The sequence below is a fragment of the Papio anubis genome, chromosome 1, assembly GCF_008728515.1.
Source record: "Papio anubis isolate 15944 chromosome 1, Panubis1.0, whole genome shotgun sequence".
NCBI classification, from domain to species: Eukaryota; Metazoa; Chordata; class Mammalia; order Primates; family Cercopithecidae; genus Papio; species Papio anubis.
Genome location: NC_044976.1, coordinates 124,490,615 through 124,509,513, shown reverse-complemented (window position 1 = coordinate 124,509,513; position 18,899 = coordinate 124,490,615). Strand labels below are relative to the sequence as shown.

General features: G+C 55.8%; 1 protein-coding gene across 9 annotated transcripts; it reads left to right on the top strand.

Annotated features, from left to right (window-relative positions):
* Positions 1-945: 945 nt before the first annotated feature.
* On the top strand, positions 946-17,083 carry DENND4B (DENN domain containing 4B). 9 transcript variants are annotated; one of them, XM_031653061.1, is made up of 28 exons: positions 1,550-2,201; positions 2,935-3,274; positions 4,203-4,455; positions 4,709-4,778; positions 4,978-5,147; positions 5,221-5,465; positions 5,893-5,959; positions 6,044-6,102; positions 6,285-6,429; positions 6,709-6,884; positions 7,062-7,162; positions 7,513-7,728; positions 8,269-8,414; positions 9,113-9,252; positions 9,343-9,469; positions 10,205-10,411; positions 10,762-10,890; positions 11,975-12,149; positions 12,592-12,759; positions 13,024-13,412; positions 13,579-13,701; positions 13,868-14,037; positions 14,120-14,255; positions 14,457-14,693; positions 15,521-15,638; positions 15,728-15,893; positions 15,982-16,046; positions 16,143-17,083. In XM_031653061.1, the coding sequence occupies exons 1-28, from the start codon at positions 2,192-2,194 to the stop codon at positions 16,286-16,288; spliced, it is 4,494 nt and encodes a 1,497-aa protein (XP_031508921.1). In that variant the 5' UTR covers positions 1,550-2,191; the 3' UTR covers positions 16,289-17,083. The 9 variants fall into 9 exon arrangements, 8 of the variants coding, with proteins under 8 accessions (XP_017802797.1, XP_021779728.1, XP_031508910.1 ...); XM_017947308.3 differs by lacking the exon at positions 1,550-2,201 and adding an exon at positions 946-1,060 and having other exon boundaries at positions 6,285-6,884; XR_004177420.1 differs by having other exon boundaries at positions 1,547-2,201; positions 6,285-6,884; positions 15,521-15,562.
* Positions 17,084-18,899: the final 1,816 nt, after the last annotated feature.

Genomic DNA, 18,899 nt, shown 5'->3' with positions numbered 1-18,899 from the left:
ATTGCTGGCTGAGCCCACAGGTCTAAAGTGCTCCTGGGTCTCAGGGAAGCCTTCCTCCTCCCTCCCTCACTGCAGGAATTCACTTCACCCTCTCCACTCTTCACGACTCATTCATTTTAGTTTTAATTAAACAGATTCTTCGTTGTCATGTATGTTCTGAAGGTTTTCTCTTTCTGGATTGGGTTGCTAGTCCTTGGACCAGCCCTCTGGGCCTCCGCACTCCTCACTCCCGCAACCAGCATAGTGAGAAGAGTAGTGCCCCCCAGTTATTTTACCCCCACCTCCACTCTATTCCACACCCTGCAGTCCTGGCCTCTCCTCTTCCTCTTTCCAAAGCTCTTGTCATTTTCAGGAAAGAGAACTGAGAGCTTCTGGTTCTGGCCCGAAGGGAATGCCCTGTGCCCCAAACCTGGAAGTAGGGGGAGCCACCTGGGTCCCCGTAGACTAGGCCTTCGGGGCTTCACCTACGCCCACATCATGCATCTGACTGCAGGACCCAGGTGGGAAGGGAGCGCGCTGCGGATCTCAGGGTCGCCTGGGGTCAGTGTTCTGCGGCACGGGCTGGATGGTGGGAAGCTACCTGGGTGCAGGGGGCCCTCCCAGCCGCCAGGGGTCGGGCTGCAGGCGGCTGGGCGCTGGGCAGACGCTTGCCAGGGTCACGGCCGCCGGCCGAGGAGGGGTGGGGGTAGCGGCGGCGCCCGCGGCCCGGAGCGGGGGTGGGGGGAGTAGAGAAAGCGGGGCGCACGGAGGAACGCTGGGTCCCCGGCGCCGGGGGAGCTGGGAGGACTGAGCCGCCCGAGCGAGGAGCGCGGCAGCACAGTCCCCGCGTGGCGCAGCGCGGCGGGGACGCGGGGACCGCCCGGATCTCCTTCCACGGCGCCCCGCGCCCTGCTGTCCTCGGCCGCCTCTTCTTCCTTCAGTCACTGCCCGGGCGGGAGCGGCGCCCAAGTCGGGTGCGCCATGTCCGGGGCCGGGTAGCCCCGCCGCCCGCCGGCCCGCCAGCTCGCCCTCCGAGCCACCCGCCAGCGGGCCGGCCGGCCGGGAAGCGCGGGACAGGCAGGTAGGGGCTGGACCGGGCGGGGCGGCAGGCGGGGACGGGCAGGAGGGAGCGCGGGCGGCAGGCGGGGTGGGGGATGGCCCCCAGCTGCTGTCCAGCGCTGCACATCTGGTTCCGGTTCCTCTCTCCTGGGGAAGTGAAAGTGGAGGGGAGGGCACCGCCCGCAGTTAGCTCGCCGTGCCCGGCCTCCTGCACCCCTCCTGCTCCCATGGGTGCCGGAGCCGGAGCCGCCCTCCCTCCCGCCAGGTCACGCGGCGGCCGGCGCTGCTGCCGTCACGTCCTCGGCCGCCGGCGCGCAGGCTTCTCTGCCCTCCTGCTCCTTCCATAGCCACCTCCCCCTCGGCGCGCCCTCTGCCCCAACCCGAACTTCCCGTCACCCAGCACGCGAGCGTGAGGACCCGGAGTGGGCCCTGTGCCCGTTGCCTTCCCCAGGGAGAAAGAGCTGTTTTCTGCAGGACTCTTCCCTGGCTTGGTGAGGGGAGGCCCCGGTGCCCAGGTCCTGCGGATGGGTGCCACCCGCTTGCCCCTCAGAAGGTCCCACCTAATAGCCTCTGCCTGCTGCCTTGGGCATAGGGCTCCCATTCGCCCTCAGTGGATGAGGGACAGGTCTGTGCCCCAGAGTTAAATCAAGAGGCTGACGCTGACTCCTGGCTTTACCTCCCAGAAGTGGAGTCTAAATTTAGCTGGGGTTGGTGTATGTATGTGTGTGTGTGTCCAGAGGCCAGGTGAAGATGACAGCCAGCCTGGCTCTACGAGATTCCTTATTCCCTGTTCTCTGGGGAACAGTGGGAGGTTAGTAGGACTGCACATCCTGCAACCATTATGAGCCTTCTCTGCCTTGCTCAGGGTCCTATAGTCTGAGGTTCCAACTTGGCCTGATGCTGTGCTGGCACCTTCAATGGTAATCCCACCACCACCATCGCCACCGCCACCACTACCACACACACCCATAGGCTGACTTCCTCTGAGTTGCAGCTTCCCCTCCACTGTTTCAGGAAGTAACCTCCCTTCCCCTCTGAAGCACCCCCCACGCTTCCGGGCCCCTGCTGCAAGCTACCCACCAGGCTTTTTCCCAGCTTCTGCACCCTGGGGCGCCTCAGGACCCTTGGGGCTCCTACTCCCCAGGGTTGGGCCATGGAGGCAGGTGAGAACTAGGCTGTTGTGGGCCTGTTTCTGTCTCTGGGCTCCATGGTGGAGGGTGTGGGATGGCCGGGACTTGTCTCCCACAACCACTTTGTATCTAACGAGCTACCTAAAGATCCTGGAGGTGTGAGAACACTGGTTTTTGGGCCAGATTGGTGGAGTTAAGCTAGGAGAAAGGACACTTGGGTTCGTTGAAAAGACTCAAGCTTGGGTTTTGTGGGCTTTCTCAGAAACCTGTGGGGTCCTCTTAAAAACCTAGGAGTGGGCTCTTTAAGAACATTGGCAGGATCACATGGTTCTTATGGTGTCATAACTAGAGTAGGAAGGTCAGAAACCCTTAAAAAGACTGTAAGGTTGGTATGATGTCATGGCCAGCATGAATGATGTCATGGAAGGCTATTACAAAAAAGATTGTGATCTCTGTGATACTGTAACTGGCGAGCCTTTAAAAGGTACACATAGACAATATGATGTCATAGCTCAGGTTAGCTGTGTGTGGTGGAGTTTAGGTTCTTTGAGGGGAGTGCCAGGACCATTAAGTGGGAGGGATTTGGTCTCGTTAAGAAGCTGTTGTGGGCAGTGATGTCACAGGGGGGCGAGTTCAGGATTGGCTGACCCCTTATCCTGCCTTTCTTTGGAAGGACTAGGAAGAGGAGGGGAGCAAGAGGGCACCCTGGTTGCCATGGCATCCCCCACCTTCCTCACTTCATCTCTCTCCCACTTGACCATTCCAGATGCAGTGAGTGAGGGGGGGGCCATGGCGGAGGAGCGGCCCCCCCGGCTGGTGGATTACTTCGTGGTAGCTGGGCTTGCAGGGAACGGAGCACCCATCCCTGAGGAAACGTGGGTTCCTGAACCCAGTGGGCCCCTGCGCCCTCCCCGGCCAGCTGAGCCCATCACAGATGTGGCAGTCATCGCTAGGGCACTGGGCGAGGAAGTGCCCCAGGGCTACACATGCATCCAGGCTTCCGCTGGCGGCCACCCCTTGGAACTCAGTGCTGGGCTTCTGGGTGGAACTCAACCCGTCATCTGCTACCGCAGGGGCCGTGACAAGCCCCCCCTCGTTGAGCTGGGGTGTGTGCCCCTACCCATGCTGGCACCAGGGGAGGCTGGGAGGGACTCCAGTGAGATAGGGAGAGGTAGGACTATGGAACAAGGGAAGGGCAATAGGGATGGAAGCCAGGTGGGCCAGAGGCCAGGGAGGAAGGACTGAAGTTGTATGTACTTAGTCCTCACAGATGCAAATTCATGTGCTAGTGCTGCTCCTTGCTAGCTCTGAGAGCTTAGGCAGGTTTTTGAGCCCCTCTGGGCCTGTTTTCCTCATCTATCAAATGGGGAAAATCATTCACCCTTATAGGATGGTCAAGATTAAATGAGATAACCCATATGACAGACTTAACAGAGTCAGTCAGTGGTAGCTTGTATTACTATTTTTTTATTTATTTTTTTATTTTTTAGATAGAGTCTCGCTCCATCACCCAGGCAGGAGTGCAGTGGCGCTATCTTGGCTCACTGCAACCTTTGCCTCCTGGGTTCAGGCAATTCTCCTGCCTCAGCCTCCCGAGTAGCTGGGACTATAGGCATGTGCCACCACGCCCAGCTAATTTTTGTATTTTTCGTAGAGATGGGGTTTGACCATGTTGGCCAGGCTGGTCCTGAACCCCTGACCTCAGGTGATCCACCTGCCTCAGCCTCCCAAAGTGCTGGGATTATAGGCATGAGCCACCATGCCCAGCTGACTCTTAGTGTTTATTAATGAGTATGAGAGCCATAGAAGTCATGCAAGATTGTTGCTGACCACAAAATAAGGCCAAAGGCCAAAGAAAGGGCACAGGATTCTGGAGGGCAGAGTTCAGCAAGAAGAGGTGGGCCCTGGTGTTAGAGTTTGACAAGGCTGCGGGTGCAAGGCAGGTTCAAGGGGTTAGGTAGGCAGATCTGGCAGGATTGGGTCTTTGTCCTCTACCCTGACCTCCCAACATCTCTCTTTGCTTTCTGTGCTAAGGGTGTTGTATGAGGGGAAGGAACGTCCCAAGCCCGGCTTCCAAGTGCTTGACACGACACCCTACAGCCACTCAGCAAACCTGGCCCCTCCAGGCCCTGGGCACCCCCGCACCTACCTCACTTACCGGCGGGCAGCAGAGGGGGCAGGGCTGCATGCCCTGGGCATCACTGACCTCTGCCTGGTGCTGCCCAGTAAGGGCGAGGGCACTCCCCATACTTACTGCCGGCTGCCCCGCAACCTCAACCCTGGCATGGTGAGTGGGGTCAAGAGCTGACACCTGGTTCTTCTTGGTGTAAGAGTGGGTGTGGACACTGGGAACAAAGGGCATCCCAGGACCAAGGCTCTGACCACAGGGGTGAGTCCAGAGGGGTAACTCTGGTCTTTGGGCACTGGCATTAATGGGAGCTTTAAAGACAAAAGAACCTTTAGGGGTGGTAGAAAGAAAATGGACCCCAGAAATCTTTGTTAGCTATGTATCTGCTTGTCTCTTGCCATTTCTGGGGTAGTGGGGCCCAGCAGTGTACCTGTGCTATAAGGTGGGCCTGGCGAAGGCCAACACGCTGGTGTACGAGGCAGGTGAGTGGCCCCTTTATCCCTCCAATCCTGTGACCCTACATCCCTTTGCCCTGGTGCCTCTTGGCAGGCACCTTAAGTGTCCCTGGAATTTACTTCTTCTTTGCTACTTGGGCCTTCTCTGGGATCCCCTGGTTCCTTTCCCTTGGAGTCTGATGGACCCTGCTCCTTTTGGGTACCCCCAACTTTGCTGGGGGTGCAGAGCTGCTGGGCCGCTACCCGGAGGAGGACAATGAGGCGTTCCCGCTGCCCGAGTCAGTGCCCGTCTTCTGCCTGCCCATGGGGGCCACTATCGAGTGCTGGCCTGCCCAGACCAAGTACCCCGTGCCCGTCTTCTCCACCTTTGTGCTCACGGGTGCAGCTGGTGATAAGGTGGGTGTGTGGAGTGTGGCAAGGGGTCTGGGCTATGCAGGGCCTGCCTGACCACCTCTCTGCCCCCTGCCAGGTGTATGGTGCCGCCCTGCAGTTCTACGAGGCGTTCCCAAGGGCCAGGCTGTCAGAGCGACAGGCACGGGCACTGGGCCTGCTGAGCGCCGTGGAGCGGGGTCGGGCACTGGGGGGCAGAGCTGTGCGCAGCCGACGCGCCATCGCCGTGCTGTCCCGCTGGCCTGCCTTCCCTGCCTTCCGCGCCTTCCTCACCTTCCTTTACCGCTACTCCGTCTCAGGCCCCCACCGCCTGCCCTTGGAAGCGTGAGCATGGCTCCTCTGCCATTGGGAAGGAATTAGGAAGGGATAAGGGGGCCAGGAGAGATGGGAGAGATTCAGATGTGCGTGGGGGAGGGCTGGGCACAGGGTAAGGGACAGGGCTGCAGTGTGTGGTTGCACAGTTTATCCATTGTAAAAACGCCACAGGCTGAGGAGGGGAGCAGGGCCTGCAATCCAGTCTAAACTTGCTAGTTAGGTCCTGGCAAGGGGCTGTGTATGCCCAGGGAGGATTTCTTTTCTGATCTGCGCAAATTATATGTGTAATGGAGGCTCTGTTGGCTGATAACAGGTCTCAAAGTGGGGTTCAGGAAGGAATAAGGTTCTTGAGAACTGGTGAAAGAGCTGAGAAAATGTGGAGGGAGGACAGGGATGGACTGGGGAGTATGCTCTGACCTGTTTCTCTGCCCCCCAGGCACATCTCCCACTTCATTCACAACGTGCCCTTCCCTTCCCCACAGAGACCCCGCATCCTAGTGCAGGTGAGAGCTGAGGCTGGGGCTGGGCTGATGGAAGGAGGGGAGTTGGCATCATTACCCTGAGCCATGGCTCTTCTTCCCTCCCAGATGTCTCCCTATGACAACTTGCTCCTCTGTCAGCCTGTATCCTCGCCCCTGCCCCTCAGGTATGTGCTCAGATTATGGGGAGGGGAGCTTTAATGACCAAGGACATGGTAGGTGCTGGGCAGGTGGGTGCAGCTATTAAGGTTTATGCAGGCTGGGTCCAGGTGGTGGCTGTACCTGGCATCTGGGGAAGGGTCCCCAGGGTCTCCTGGTGACCCTTTACCCACCTCGGCATTGCCTGCAGTGGTGCCAGCTTCCTGCAGCTGCTGCAGAGCCTGGGCCCTGAGCTGGCTATCACACTGCTGCTGGCTGTGCTCACAGAGCACAAGCTGCTGGTCCACTCGCTGCGGCCAGACCTGCTCACCAGCGTCTGCGAGGCCCTCGTCTCGGTGAGTGCCGCCCCACCTGGCCCATCTTCCCCAGAACCATGGTTCTTTCTGGTGCCCCTATCCCTGCCTGGACTGTTCCCTTTTCCTACCTTTCCTTTCCCTGGGCACAGCCTGCAGGGACACATAGCTTCCATCAGGAGCTCTTCTCTAGTGCCTACTTCCAACAGCCTCTCTCAACAGGCACCAACTCCCCAAGGCCAATGCCCTCTCTCTCTCTCCTGTGCCCCCCACTGCTGCCTCAACCCCCTGCTCACTGGTTCTCACTGCCTGGTGCTTCAGATGATCTTCCCACTGCACTGGCAGTGCCCCTACATTCCTCTGTGCCCGCTGGTGCTGGCAGATGTGCTGAGTGCCCCAGTGCCCTTCATTGTGGGTATCCACTCCAGCTACTTTGATCTGCATGACCCGCCTGCTGATGTCATCTGTGTCGACCTTGATACCAACACACTCTTCCAGTAAGAGGCTGGGTCTCATTTGGGGACTGCAGGGTGCTGGGCAGGAATGGGCTAGTGTGTGAAGTGCTACGGGCTCAAAAAGAGCTTCAGGCACAAAGTGAGGGAGGCTGGCAAGGAGCCCTGTCACCCTATCCCAGAGCCTCGCCACTCCTCCTTCCCCTTATGCGTCTCTCACAGGACTGAGGAAAAGAAGCTCCTCTCCCCTCGGACCCTGCCCCGCAGACCCTACAAGGTTCTGCTGGCCACACTGACAAACCTGTACCAGCAGCTGGACCAGAGTGAGAAGCCTGGGTCGGGAGGGAGGCTGGGAACTGTCATTGGCCTCAAACCTCCAGTTTGCAGAGGTCTGTGGGGAGCTAGACATTTCTTGAGGAGGTGAGCGGAGTTAGGATTGCATTTGGTAGAACTGAGGGAGATTCCAATTCCAACTGAAGCTAGAAGGAAGGGCAGACAGTATTCCTGAACATGTGGGAAATGTTGAGCTTGAACCTGTTAGTTGAAGGTAATGCTTCGTTGCTACTGGTGCAAGTTCTGTCAGAGGCTGGAGGTGGAGATGGAGGCGTGAGAGCAGACTTGAGGCTAATGCTATGGGAGCCAGCCCTGACTCTCAGGCTGCCCTGGCCCCCAGCATACACTGGACCTGAGGAGGAGGCATCCCTGGAGTTCCTACTGACAGATTACGAGGCAGTGTGTGGCCGCAGGGCCCGGCTGGAACGCGAAGTCCAAGGAGCCTTCCTCCGCTTCATGGCCTGTCTGCTCAAGGGCTACCGGGTCTTCCTGCGCCCGCTCACCCAGGCCCCCTCCGAGGGAGCTCGTGATGTTGACAACCTTTTCTTCCTGCAGGGTACAGAGGGCCTGTCTCTGCTTGGAGATGGTATCACGGGAGGAGGTGGCGAGGGGCTGGGCTCTGTCAGAAAGGCAGAGGGGACTGGGAGCCACTCCGTTGTTCATTCCTTCACTAGGCAAATGTTTTTATGGGCACCTGCTTTGAGCCATTCACTCTTCTGGTCTTGGGGGGAATCAGGGTACAAAGATGAAACCAGCTGTGGTCCTGCCCTCTGGAGCCCCGGGCTTGGGGTAGACACAATAATCCCTGTAGTGAGCAGACCCCATGGGCAAAGCTTTGTGCAGGGACCCTGCCCTTGGAGACCCCCCAGCCTGAGGCAGTGGGTACAGGCAGACAAAGGGAGGGATTCTCTAGGGCCATTGTGCTGGGGGTGCTCAGCCGGTCAACTTGCTATTAGGGTAGTTGTGCCAGAGGGTCCAAGAGATGATGGCTTTGGGCCTGAGTGGGCAGGGAGCCCAGAAGAGATTCAAAAAAGCTATGGCTGTGGTGGAGAGCCCTGGTCACACCCCTCCTCTGCCCCATTCTCATCCTCCTCAGGCTTCCTCAAATCTCGGGAACGCTCCAGCCACAAACTTTACTCTCAGCTGCTGCATACACAGATGTTCTCACAGTTCATTGAGGAGTGCTCTTTCGGCTCTGCTCGCCATGCTGCCCTTGAATTCTTCGACTCTTGTGTTGACAAGGTATCGTCCCTTCTCTGTGTGCTTATTGTCTCTGTTGCCCCAAGGCCATTTTAGACGGGATCAGGAATATTCAGGGTGGTATGGCTGTAGACCCCAGGGCCATTTTGTTTTATTTATTTATTTTAATTTTTTTTAATTAAAAAAAATTTTTTTTTAATTTTTTTGAGATAGAGTTTTGCTCTGTCTCCCAGGCTGGAGTGCAGTGGCTCACTGCAACCTCCACCTCCCAGGTTCAAGTGATTCTCCTGCCTCAGTCTCCCAAGTAGCTGGGATTACAGGTGCGCGCCACTATGCCCAGCTAATTTTCTTATTTTTAGTAGAGACAGGGTTTCACCATGTTGACCAGGCTGGTCTCGAACTCCTGGCCTCAAGTAATCTGCCCACCTCGGCCTCCCAAAGTGCTGGGATTACAGGCGTGAGCCACTGTGTCTGGCCCCCAGGGACATTTTAAACACAACTCTATATCTTAACTGTGACTGGGATGGCACTCCTGGAGTTATACAGTGCACAACCTGTGCAGCCATACACAGCTGGCCCCATGCTTGTAACTTACTGGCCTCCGATTCCTGACTCCATCTTCCCAGGCTGTGTCTCTTTCCCTGTGGATGAGCTTTCCTGGGAGATGCCATCGTCTGGACACCCTGGCTCTGTTCTGTGCCCACCATCTCAACACTTGCTCTCTCAAAATCCTTCTCCAGGTCCACCCAGATCAGGAGAAGCCTGAGCCGACACCCTTAGTGGAGCTAGAGGAGCTGTCAGGAAGCGAGCTCACTGTCTTTATCACACCTCCCGAGGAGCCTCCCGTACCAGAGGGCAGTGAATCCACTCCCCAGTACTGGTGAGAGTCTCTTGGCCCCTCACGTGGTCCAGTCCAACTTGCTTGACCCTGTACTGACTGCCCTGATGTTGCTTCTCTCTGCCCCTCCAGCTACGATGGGTTCCCAGAGCTACGGGCTGAGCTGTTTGAGTCTCTTCAAGAGCAGCCTGGGGCCCTGCCTGTGCCAGGCCCTTCACGTAGCGCCCCCAGCAGTCCTGCTCCTCGCCGTACCAAACAGGTAAGTAGTGGGTGGACCGCACTGAGGGACCTGGATCAGGCTGAGGGCGGCTGCTGCTTCAGTTTCCTCATCTACAAAATGGGGATAACAATAGTACTTAACCCATGAGGTTGTTAGAAGTTTAAATGTGCTTGGCACATAAGCAAGCCTGTATAAACATTAGTTGCTATTATCACTGTCATTATCATCATCATCATCACCTTCATCTTCTGAGCACTCTGGGAATCCAGGGACTGGCCATGTCTTCTAGGGCACCTGTCCATGCTTAAGGGCCAGCCTCTCTGCACGGGGCTCCAGGCAGGGCTGCAGCCTATGGAATACAGCATCCCTCCTCCTCTTTAGAGCACAGATCCTTCCTCAGAGAAGGTGATACTTCTCCCCACACCACTTTAAGGTCTGTCCTGGTGGCTCACGCCTTTAATCCCAGCATTTTGGGAGGCTGAGGCAGGCAGATCACTTGCGCCCAGGAGTTTGGGACTAGCCTAGGCCACATGGCAAACCTTGTCTCTACGAAAAGTACAAAACAATCAGCCGGGCATGGTGGTGCATGCCTGTAATCCCAGCTACTTAGGAGGCTGAGGTGGGAGAATCACTTGAGCCCAGGAGGCCGAGTCTGCAGTGAGCCAAGATTGTGCCACTGCACTCCAGCCTGGGTGACAGAGCGAGACCGTCTTAAATAAATAAATAAATAAATAAGACTTGTACTCACCCTGATGTGTTCCCTGTCCTACCTAGGAGATGAAGGTTGCACAGCGGATGGCACAGAAGTCAGCAGCTGTGCCTGAGCTGTGGGCCCGGTGCCTGCTGGGGCACTGCTATGGGCTGTGGTTCCTGTGTCTGCCTGCCTACGTGCGGTCGGCACCCTCCCGGGTGCAGGCACTGCATACGGCCTACCATGTGCTGCGCCAGATGGAGAGCGGCAAGGTGGTACTCCCTGATGAGGTAGGCAATCTATGTGGCCATGCTCACACCCAGGCCCAGTGAGCCTTGTGCAGCTGGAGAGGGCTGTGAGAGGGAAACTTGGAGACTAAGGAAAGAAGTTGCAGATCCCCAGAGCTGGGCAGATTATCTATAAACATTCATCGAGTGAATAAGCATGTTCAGGGTATAGCAGTGGAGACTGTAGGGTGGCAGCGTCAGCAGAAAGGGTGGGTGGCTCTGAGGTAGCCCCAGGACGCGCCAGGGGCCAGTGATGTCTGTGAGAATTGGGGAGGCTGGAAGAGGGTGCTTGCTGAGACTTTGGTTTTGGTTGGGAGTGAGTCTCCCATTGTCCTGTGCCTCTCCTGGCCCAGGTGTGTTACCGGGTACTGATGCAGCTCTGCTCACACTATGGGCAGCCTGTGCTGTCTGTGCGGGTCATGCTGGAGATGCGGCAGGCAGGCATTGTGCCCAACACCATCACCTATGGCTACTACAATAAGGTACCTACTTTGGGGTGACGGGTGGGATGGCAGCTGTGCCAGGTGTGTTTGGGGAGACTGCTGCTGCTCCCTTCGCTCCTTGGAGATTGGGCTGGTACTGTTTGCCTAGGTCCTGGAACCACTGCCATCCACATTGCACTCCTGTGGTGCCTTAGCACCTACCGTTTCTCAGCTTTGATTCCCACTCATGACAGCTCTGCCTACATCTAATAGCATTAGCCGCTAAGCCAGGCATAGGTCCATACACATCACACCTTTTACATCATTTTATCTTCACTACAGCCCTATGAGGTGGGATGATCATCATCCCCATCTTATAGACGTGGAGATGAGGTTGTAGAGAGTTAGTAACTTGTCCAAGGTCCTGCAGCAAAGAAGTTAAGGAGTTAGAATATGGACACAGGGCTGGGTGTGGTGGCTCATGCCTGTAATCCCAGCACTTTGGGAGGCTGAGGCAGGTAGATCACCTGAGATCAGGAGTTCGAGACCAGCCTGGCCAACATGGTGAAACCCTGTCTCTATCAAAAATACAAAAATTAGCTGGGTGTGGTGGTGGGTGCCTGTAGTCCCAGCTACTTGGGAGGCTGAGGCAGGAGAATCACTTGAACCCAGGAGGCTGAAGTTGCAGTGAGCCGAGATTGTGCCACTCACTCCAGCCTGGACGACAGAGTAAGACTGTGTCTCAAAAAAAAAGAAAAAGGAATATGGGCAGAGGCATATCCATATCTCCTGAATTCAGGCCCTTAGCCATGATACTAAACTGCCTCCTGTTTTTTAGATGAGGAAACTAATGACCAAGTAAATGAAATGATTTCTTCAGAGCCATATATTTTATATTTCTAAACAGCAAGGTCTGGATACAAATTTTCTCCCTTGCCTCTGGCTTCTTTTAAGCCCCTTGGGAGGTAGCTGCTGCCTACTGTCTCTTCTGGGCTCTTGTTCCTGGCTAAGCCATTGGCCGGACGGTCCTAGGCAGGATGTCTGCAGGGGAAGGGCGGTCCCTGGGGCTCCAGGACAGGGAGTGGGTATGAGGCAGGGTTAGGGTGTCAAAGTAGGCCATCCTGATGGGCACTGTGCTTGGTAGGCTGTGCTGGAAAGCAAGTGGCCGTCTGGCACACCAGGTGGGCGTCTGCGCTGGGCCAAGCTCCGGAATGTCGTCCTGGGGGCTGCTCAGTTCCGCCAGCCCTTGAGAGAACGGCGACAGCAGCAGCAGCAGCAGCAGGTGTCAGCACCTCAAGAGGCAGGCAGCTCCCAGGCAGGTGGGTAGGGCCTGGTGAGACAGGCTTGGGGATGGAGTAACTGGGCTCAGGCAGGGAAAGGCATAGAGAGCTGGGGCTGGTCTAATGGTTGGTATTAGGTTTCTGGTGATTGATAAATTACAATTGACTGGTAACAAAAGGGATAAAAAAATTAGCTGGGTGTGGTCGCATGCACATGTAGTCCCAGCTACTCGGGAGGCTGAGGCAGGAGAATCATTTGAACCCGGGAGGCAGAGGTTGCAGTGAGCTGAGATGGCGCCACTGCATTCCACCTGGCTACAGAGCAAGACTCCATCTCAAAAAACAAAACAAAACAAACACGAAAGGGTAAAGCTTTGCCTGGGAGGAACCCTGCAAACCCAGGTCCATCTAAGGAGCTCTATTTTGGAACAGGGGACTGGGTTCCTAGCTGGCTGCCTCTAAACCCCTTCTTGTCTTTTAGAGCCCTATTTGGAGCGCCCTTCCCCTACTCGCCCCCTTCAGCGCCAGACTACTTGGGCTGGGCGAAGTCTGAGAGACCCAGCCTCACCCCCTGGACGCCTGGTGAAGAGTGGTAGCCTGGGCAGTGCCCGAGGGGCACAGCCCACTGTGGAGGCTGGTGTGGCCCACAGTGAGTGCCCTTGTCTGGCTCCCCCCACTTCCCCAGTCAGCTTTCCTAACCACTTGCTAGTGAGGTTTGGAAGACCAGAAACATAGTGGAGGGTGGCCCTCTGTGGTGGGTGCTGTAGATTCTCAGGGAATCCTGCCCAGAATATCATGATGGTGGGGGTTGTGGTACCAGAGTTTGTGCAGCCAGGAATTGTGTTTACTCAGGAAAGGGGAAGGTGGTGCAGAGGCTGGGGTACATCTTCCCTCATTCTTTTCTGTGCTGCAGTGATAGAGGCCTTGGGGGTCCTGGAACCCCGGGGATCACCTGTGCCCTGGCACGATGGAAGTCTCTCAGACCTGAGCCTGACGGGGGAGGAGCCAGTCCCTGGAGGCAGCCCAGGAGGCTCAGGCTCAGCCCTGAGTGCCCAGTCTACTGAGGCCCTGGAAGGGCTAAGTGGGCGGGGACCCAGGGCTGGTGGGCGACAGGATGAGGCAGGCACCCCCCGACGAGGGCTGGGTGCCCGCCTCCAACAGCTGCTCACTCCTTCCCGCCACCCCCCCACTTCCCGCATTCCCCCACCTGAGCTGCCTCCTGACCTGCCTCCCCCAGCCCGCCGCAGCCCAATGGACAGTCTTCTGCGCCCCCGGGAGCGCCCTGGATCCACTGCCTCTGAGGTAGCCAGCGAAGTAGGGTTCAAACGCCTTAGCATTAGTGGGCTTGGGGAGGGGCTATGACTGGAAGAATGCCCTAAAAGGGGCTCTGAGGGGTACTTGAAACACCTCCTCTTCCTGGGTGGAAGAGCATGGGGTTGGCTGACCACGGTTTCTCATGTCATGGCAGAGTTCAGCCTCTCTGGGCAGTGAGTGGGACCTCTCAGAATCTTCTCTCAGTAACCTGAGTCTTCGCCATTCCTCAGAGCGCCTCAGTGACACCCCTGGATCCTTCCAGTCACCTTCCCTGGAAGTGAGGATAACCCCTCCCACACAGATGTGCTTGAACACACATAGCACACAGTCACCCTGTCAAAGGCAGGAGATGGGGAGGAGGTGGGAGGGGCTAGGGAAGGGGCATGGGCTCCAGAGTGCTGGTGGCCAGACAAGGCCTACTTCCCGGCTCTCCCTGCCCACAGATTCTGCTGTCCAGCTGCTCCCTGTGCCGTGCCTGTGATTCGCTGGTGTACGATGAGGAAATCATGGCTGGCTGGGCACCTGATGACTCTAACCTCAATACAACCTGCCCCTTCTGCGCCTGCCCCTTTGTGCCCCTGCTCAGTGTCCAGACCCTTGATTCCCGGCCCAGGTGCCCAAGGCAGGGCAAGTGCTGTGGGTGGGATAGGGAGGTGAAGGTCCAAGAGCTGACCCCTGCTGCTGTCCCCCTGCAGTGTCCCCAGCCCCAAGTCTGCTGATGCCAGTGGCAGCAAAGATGCTCCTGTCCCTGGGGGTCCTGGCCCTGTGCTCAGTGACCGCAGGCTCTGCCTTGCTCTGGATGAGCCCCAGCTCTGCAATGGGCACATGGGGGTAAGAACTGGGCCAAAGGGGCATGAGGAATGGGATTGTTGCCCTGTGTGGGGCCTGTGGGGTGCCAGGGAGAGATTGGCACATCTCTTGCCCTTGAGGGCAAGGGGCATCCCAGAAGCTGTTGGGTGTGGTGGCTTAGTGGGAGGCAAGGCTCTGGGGATGTACATGCCCTCTACTGCCCTCCCCCTTTGTGCCTGATAGGGACCCTCCCGGCGGGTTGAGAGTGGGGCATGGGCATACCTGAGCCCCCTGGTGCTGCGTAAGGAGCTGGAGTCACTGGTAGAGAACGAGGGCAGTGAGGTGCTGGCGTTGCCTGAATTGCCCTCTGCCCACCCCATCATCTTCTGGAACCTTTTGTGGTATTTCCAACGGCTACGCCTGCCCAGTATTCTACCAGGCCTGGTGCTGGCCTCCTGTGATGGGCCTTCACACCCCCAGGTCAGTGCCCCCATGTGGCCCGTTTCCTAAGTGCCTCCCTCTTCATCTCTCAGCCATTTGTCTGCTGTGTCCTTGGCACTGTACAAAGAGTGTAGACTGGCCGGGCTCAGTGGCTCACGCCTGTAATCCCAGCACTTTGGGAGGCCGAGACAGGCAGATCACAAGGTCAGGAGATTGAGACCATCCTGGCTAACACAGTGAAACTCTGTCTCTATTAAAAACACAAAAAAAAGCATTAGCCAGGCATGGTGGTGGCGCCTGTGGTCCCAGCTACTTGGGAGGCTAAGGCAGGAGAATGGCATGAATCCGGGAGACGGAGCTTGCAGGGAGCCGAGATTGTGCTGCACTCCAGCCTGGGCGACAGAATGAGACTCCGTCTCCAAAAAAAAAAAAAAGAGCATAGACTTTGGAGTCTGCTGCACCTAGTTTGGATCCTGGCCCTTTCACTTTACCATTCTGAGCCTCAGTTTGGTCATCTGTAAAATGGATGCCAAAAGCACCCATCTCACTGGGCTGGTGTGTGGAGAACCTTGTGTAGAGCCTGGTACCTAAAAAAATGATTCATTCATATTTGTCTATTCATTCCACCAGTATTAAGTGCTTTTTATGTTCCAGGCACGGTTTTAGGCACTAGGTATGTAGCAGATTACAAAATAGTCCCTGCTCTCAAGAGCTTACATTCTTGTGGGGGATGAGAATTCCTTTCCCTCTTCTCTTTGGCTGTGTCCTGTAATGGCCCTCTGTCTCTTTGGCATCACCTGTCCATTTCTTGTCCTCTGCCTCCCATTCTTTGAGCCTAACTGTCTCCCCTATCTCGGCTTCCCCAGGCCCCATCTCCTTGGCTGACCCCTGATCCAGCCTCTGTTCAGGTACGGCTGCTGTGGGATGTACTGACCCCTGACCCCAATAGCTGCCCACCTCTCTATGTGCTCTGGAGGGTCCACAGTGAGTCTGGTATTTGGCCTGGGTGGGGAGGGTGGGTCCCATACCCAGAGGGCTCAGTGATCCTGGTGGCCTTCTTTCCTTTCATCCAGGCCAGATCCCCCAGCGGGTGGTATGGCCAGGCCCAGTACCTGCATCCCTTAGTTTGGCACTGTTGGAGTCGGTGCTGCGCCATGTTGGACTCAATGAAGTGCACAAGGCTGTGGGGCTCCTGCTGGAAACTCTAGGGCCCCCACCCACTGGCCTGCACCTGCAGAGGTATAGTGCTACCATCTGGGTGGTCCCTGACCTGTCCGGGGCTCCACACCCCTTTTCTCTCACTCATACACTTCTGCCTCCACTAAAGGGGAATCTACCGTGAGATCTTATTCCTGACAATGGCTGCTCTGGGCAAGGACCACGTGGACATAGGTGAGGGAGCAGGCAAGGGGCTGAGGAGTTTAGGGATCTGGGGCCAGGTGTGGGAGGCTGGGGTCCTAATGTATTGACTTCCATCTTCTTCCCTAGTGGCCTTCGATAAGAAGTACAAGTCTGCCTTTAACAAGCTGGCCAGCAGCATGGGCAAGGAGGAGCTGAGGCAGCGGCGGGCACAGATGCCCACTCCCAAAGCCATTGACTGCCGAAAATGTTTTGGAGCACCTCCAGAATGCTAGAGACTCTTAAGCTTCCCTCTCCAGCCTGGGGTGGGGAACTGAGGGAGAAGGGATTCTAGAGTTAACCTGCTTCCATGTTCCCTTCATGGAGTTGGGAACAGGCTGGGAAGCATGCCCAGTCAAAGGCTCCAAGCGAGGACAGCAGGAATAGGGATCCACTGTTACCAAAAGTCCTGATTCCCCCATCTCCAACCTACCCAGTTTGTTCGTGCTGATGTCGGAGATCTGGGGGGAGTTGGTACAGCTCTGTTCGTCCCTTGTCCTATACCAGGAACTCCCTTCCAGGGTACCCACAGATCTGCATTGCCCTGGTCATTTTAGAAGTTTTTGTTTTAAAAAACAACTGGAAAGATGCAGAGCTACTGAGCCTTTGCCCTGAATGGGAGGTAGGGATGTCATTCTCCACCAATAATGGTCCCTCTTCCCTGACGTTGCTGAAGGAGCCCAAGGCTCTCCATGCCTTTCTACCTAAAGTGTTTGTATTTTATTTTAAGTTATTTATTCTGGAGCCACAGCCCCCTTGCTTATGAGGTTCTTATGGAGAGTGAGAAAGGGAAGGGAAATAGGGCACCATGGTTCGGTGGTTTGTAGTTCCTTCAAAGTCAGGCATTGGGAGCTAGAGGCGTCTCAAGCTCCCCTTAGGAAGAACTGGTACCCCCTCCAGTCCTAATTTTTCTCGCCCATCCCACCTTGGGGAATGCCTCACCCACCCAGGTCCTGACCTGTGCAATAAGGATTGTTCCCTGCGAAGTTTTGTTGGATGTAAATATAGTAAAAGCTGCTTCTGTCTTTTTCCTTCGGCCTCCTGTTCCCTGGGTCTGGGGTAATGTGGAGATACCTTTCATTTTCCCCCGGCTATACATCTGCTTTTCCACCTTCCCATTCTTTATAGTGTTCAGGCATACCCTGCTTCCCCTGACCATGTCTGAGACTGGCTCCTTGAGGCACAGGGAGTTCTCAGAGCAGAAGAAGGGTGAATCTGGTGCTGGCTATGGTGGTGCCAGTCTGTGTGGCACTTCCGGCCCTCCCACACAATCACCCCCTTGTCCCTCATCTGTACCCCACACAAAGGCTCCATTCTCTGGGGGCCCTGAGCTCATCTCTGCCTTATTTCCTCTCTTCCACCTTCCCCCACCAACCTTCTCCATACCTCCACAGGGATGACAATCATCTCCCCAGCAGTTGGTGTTGGCAGCCCTCATGCATCCTGGCAGTCATCCTAGGCTGCCTTAGTTGCTCTAGCTGCAGGCACTGTTCCTCCAACCAGGGTCTCAGCCTGGCAACAGCACCAGGAAGGCAGGGGCAAAGATTAAGGGACTTGCTGCATGTGGACATCAGGAAAACATGCATCACTTTCCTTATCCCTTTGGTCCACTTAAGAGCTCTCTCTTTTTTTCTCCTATAATGAAATAAACACAGGAAATGACTCCTAACAGAGCGGCAAACCAATTACCAAAGGGAATCAGCCAACAAAACAAATGCCTTGGGGAAGGAGAGTAGGTGTATCAATGGAGGAAATAACTTAGGAGAGCACATTTCTGGGGGGTGGAGATCACTGGATGGAGAGTGAGGTACTACTGGATGCTGAGTCTTTCAAGCCAGAGGATCGTTTTCTATCCTGTCTTGAGCATGTTAGGATGCTTTTTCAGTGTCCTAGAGGAGCTACAAAGAAGGGAACCAAGGGGCTTAGGAAATTCCATTTGTCTTACTAGGAGATGCTTTCTTCAGAGGGAAACTCTCATGCCACCCCAGTTTCTCATCAGACCGCAGTCCCCAGAATAAACCTCTCCCTGTTTCATCCCCCAAAGACCTTTTCAAGGGAGGACTTGGCCTTTTAAAATCATTTTAAAATGAAGTTTATGTTGAGTGTAGTGTGCTCAGCACTGTACTGAACTATAGAGAGAATTTCAGGGCTCAGTCCCTACCCTAATGGAGCATACAGTCTTACTGGTCTGGAGGGCACCTTTGTTCACAAACAGTAACAATAATGAACTCTCTCTCCTAGCTTATGCTTCTCACTTTTGGGCCTCCTTCTAGAGACTTGCAGTCAGATGGGAGAACTACAGAATTCCTTAACCATAAGAATATCTAGGCTGGGCAGATCACTTCAGGCCAGGAGTTTGAGACCAGCCTGGCCAACATGGCAAAACCCTGTCTCTACTAAAAATACAAAAATTAGCCGGGCGTGGTGGCTCATGCCTGTAATCCCAGCTACTCAGGAGGCTGAGGCTTGCTTGAATCCAGGAGGTGTAGGTTGCCACGAGCCAAGATCATGCCACTGCACTCTAGCCTGGGCAACAGAGCGAGACCCTGACTCAGAAAAATAAATAAATAAATAAATAAAAATCTGGGAATTTTAATAGGAAAGTATTCAACATGATATCTGACATATCTGTCTGTCCCATGGCCTAGGGAGCTGTATGAGAGGAAGGATATGCCCAAGTTACCTGGCCCAATTTCTCTTCCCAGGCTTTAGAGTGTATAGGCTCAAGTATAAAAAATTCGGGCCGGGCACGGTGGCTCACGCCTGTAATCCCAGCATTTTGGGAGGCTGAGGTGGGCAGATCACGAGGTCAGGAGATCAAGACCATCCTGGCTAACACAGTGAAAC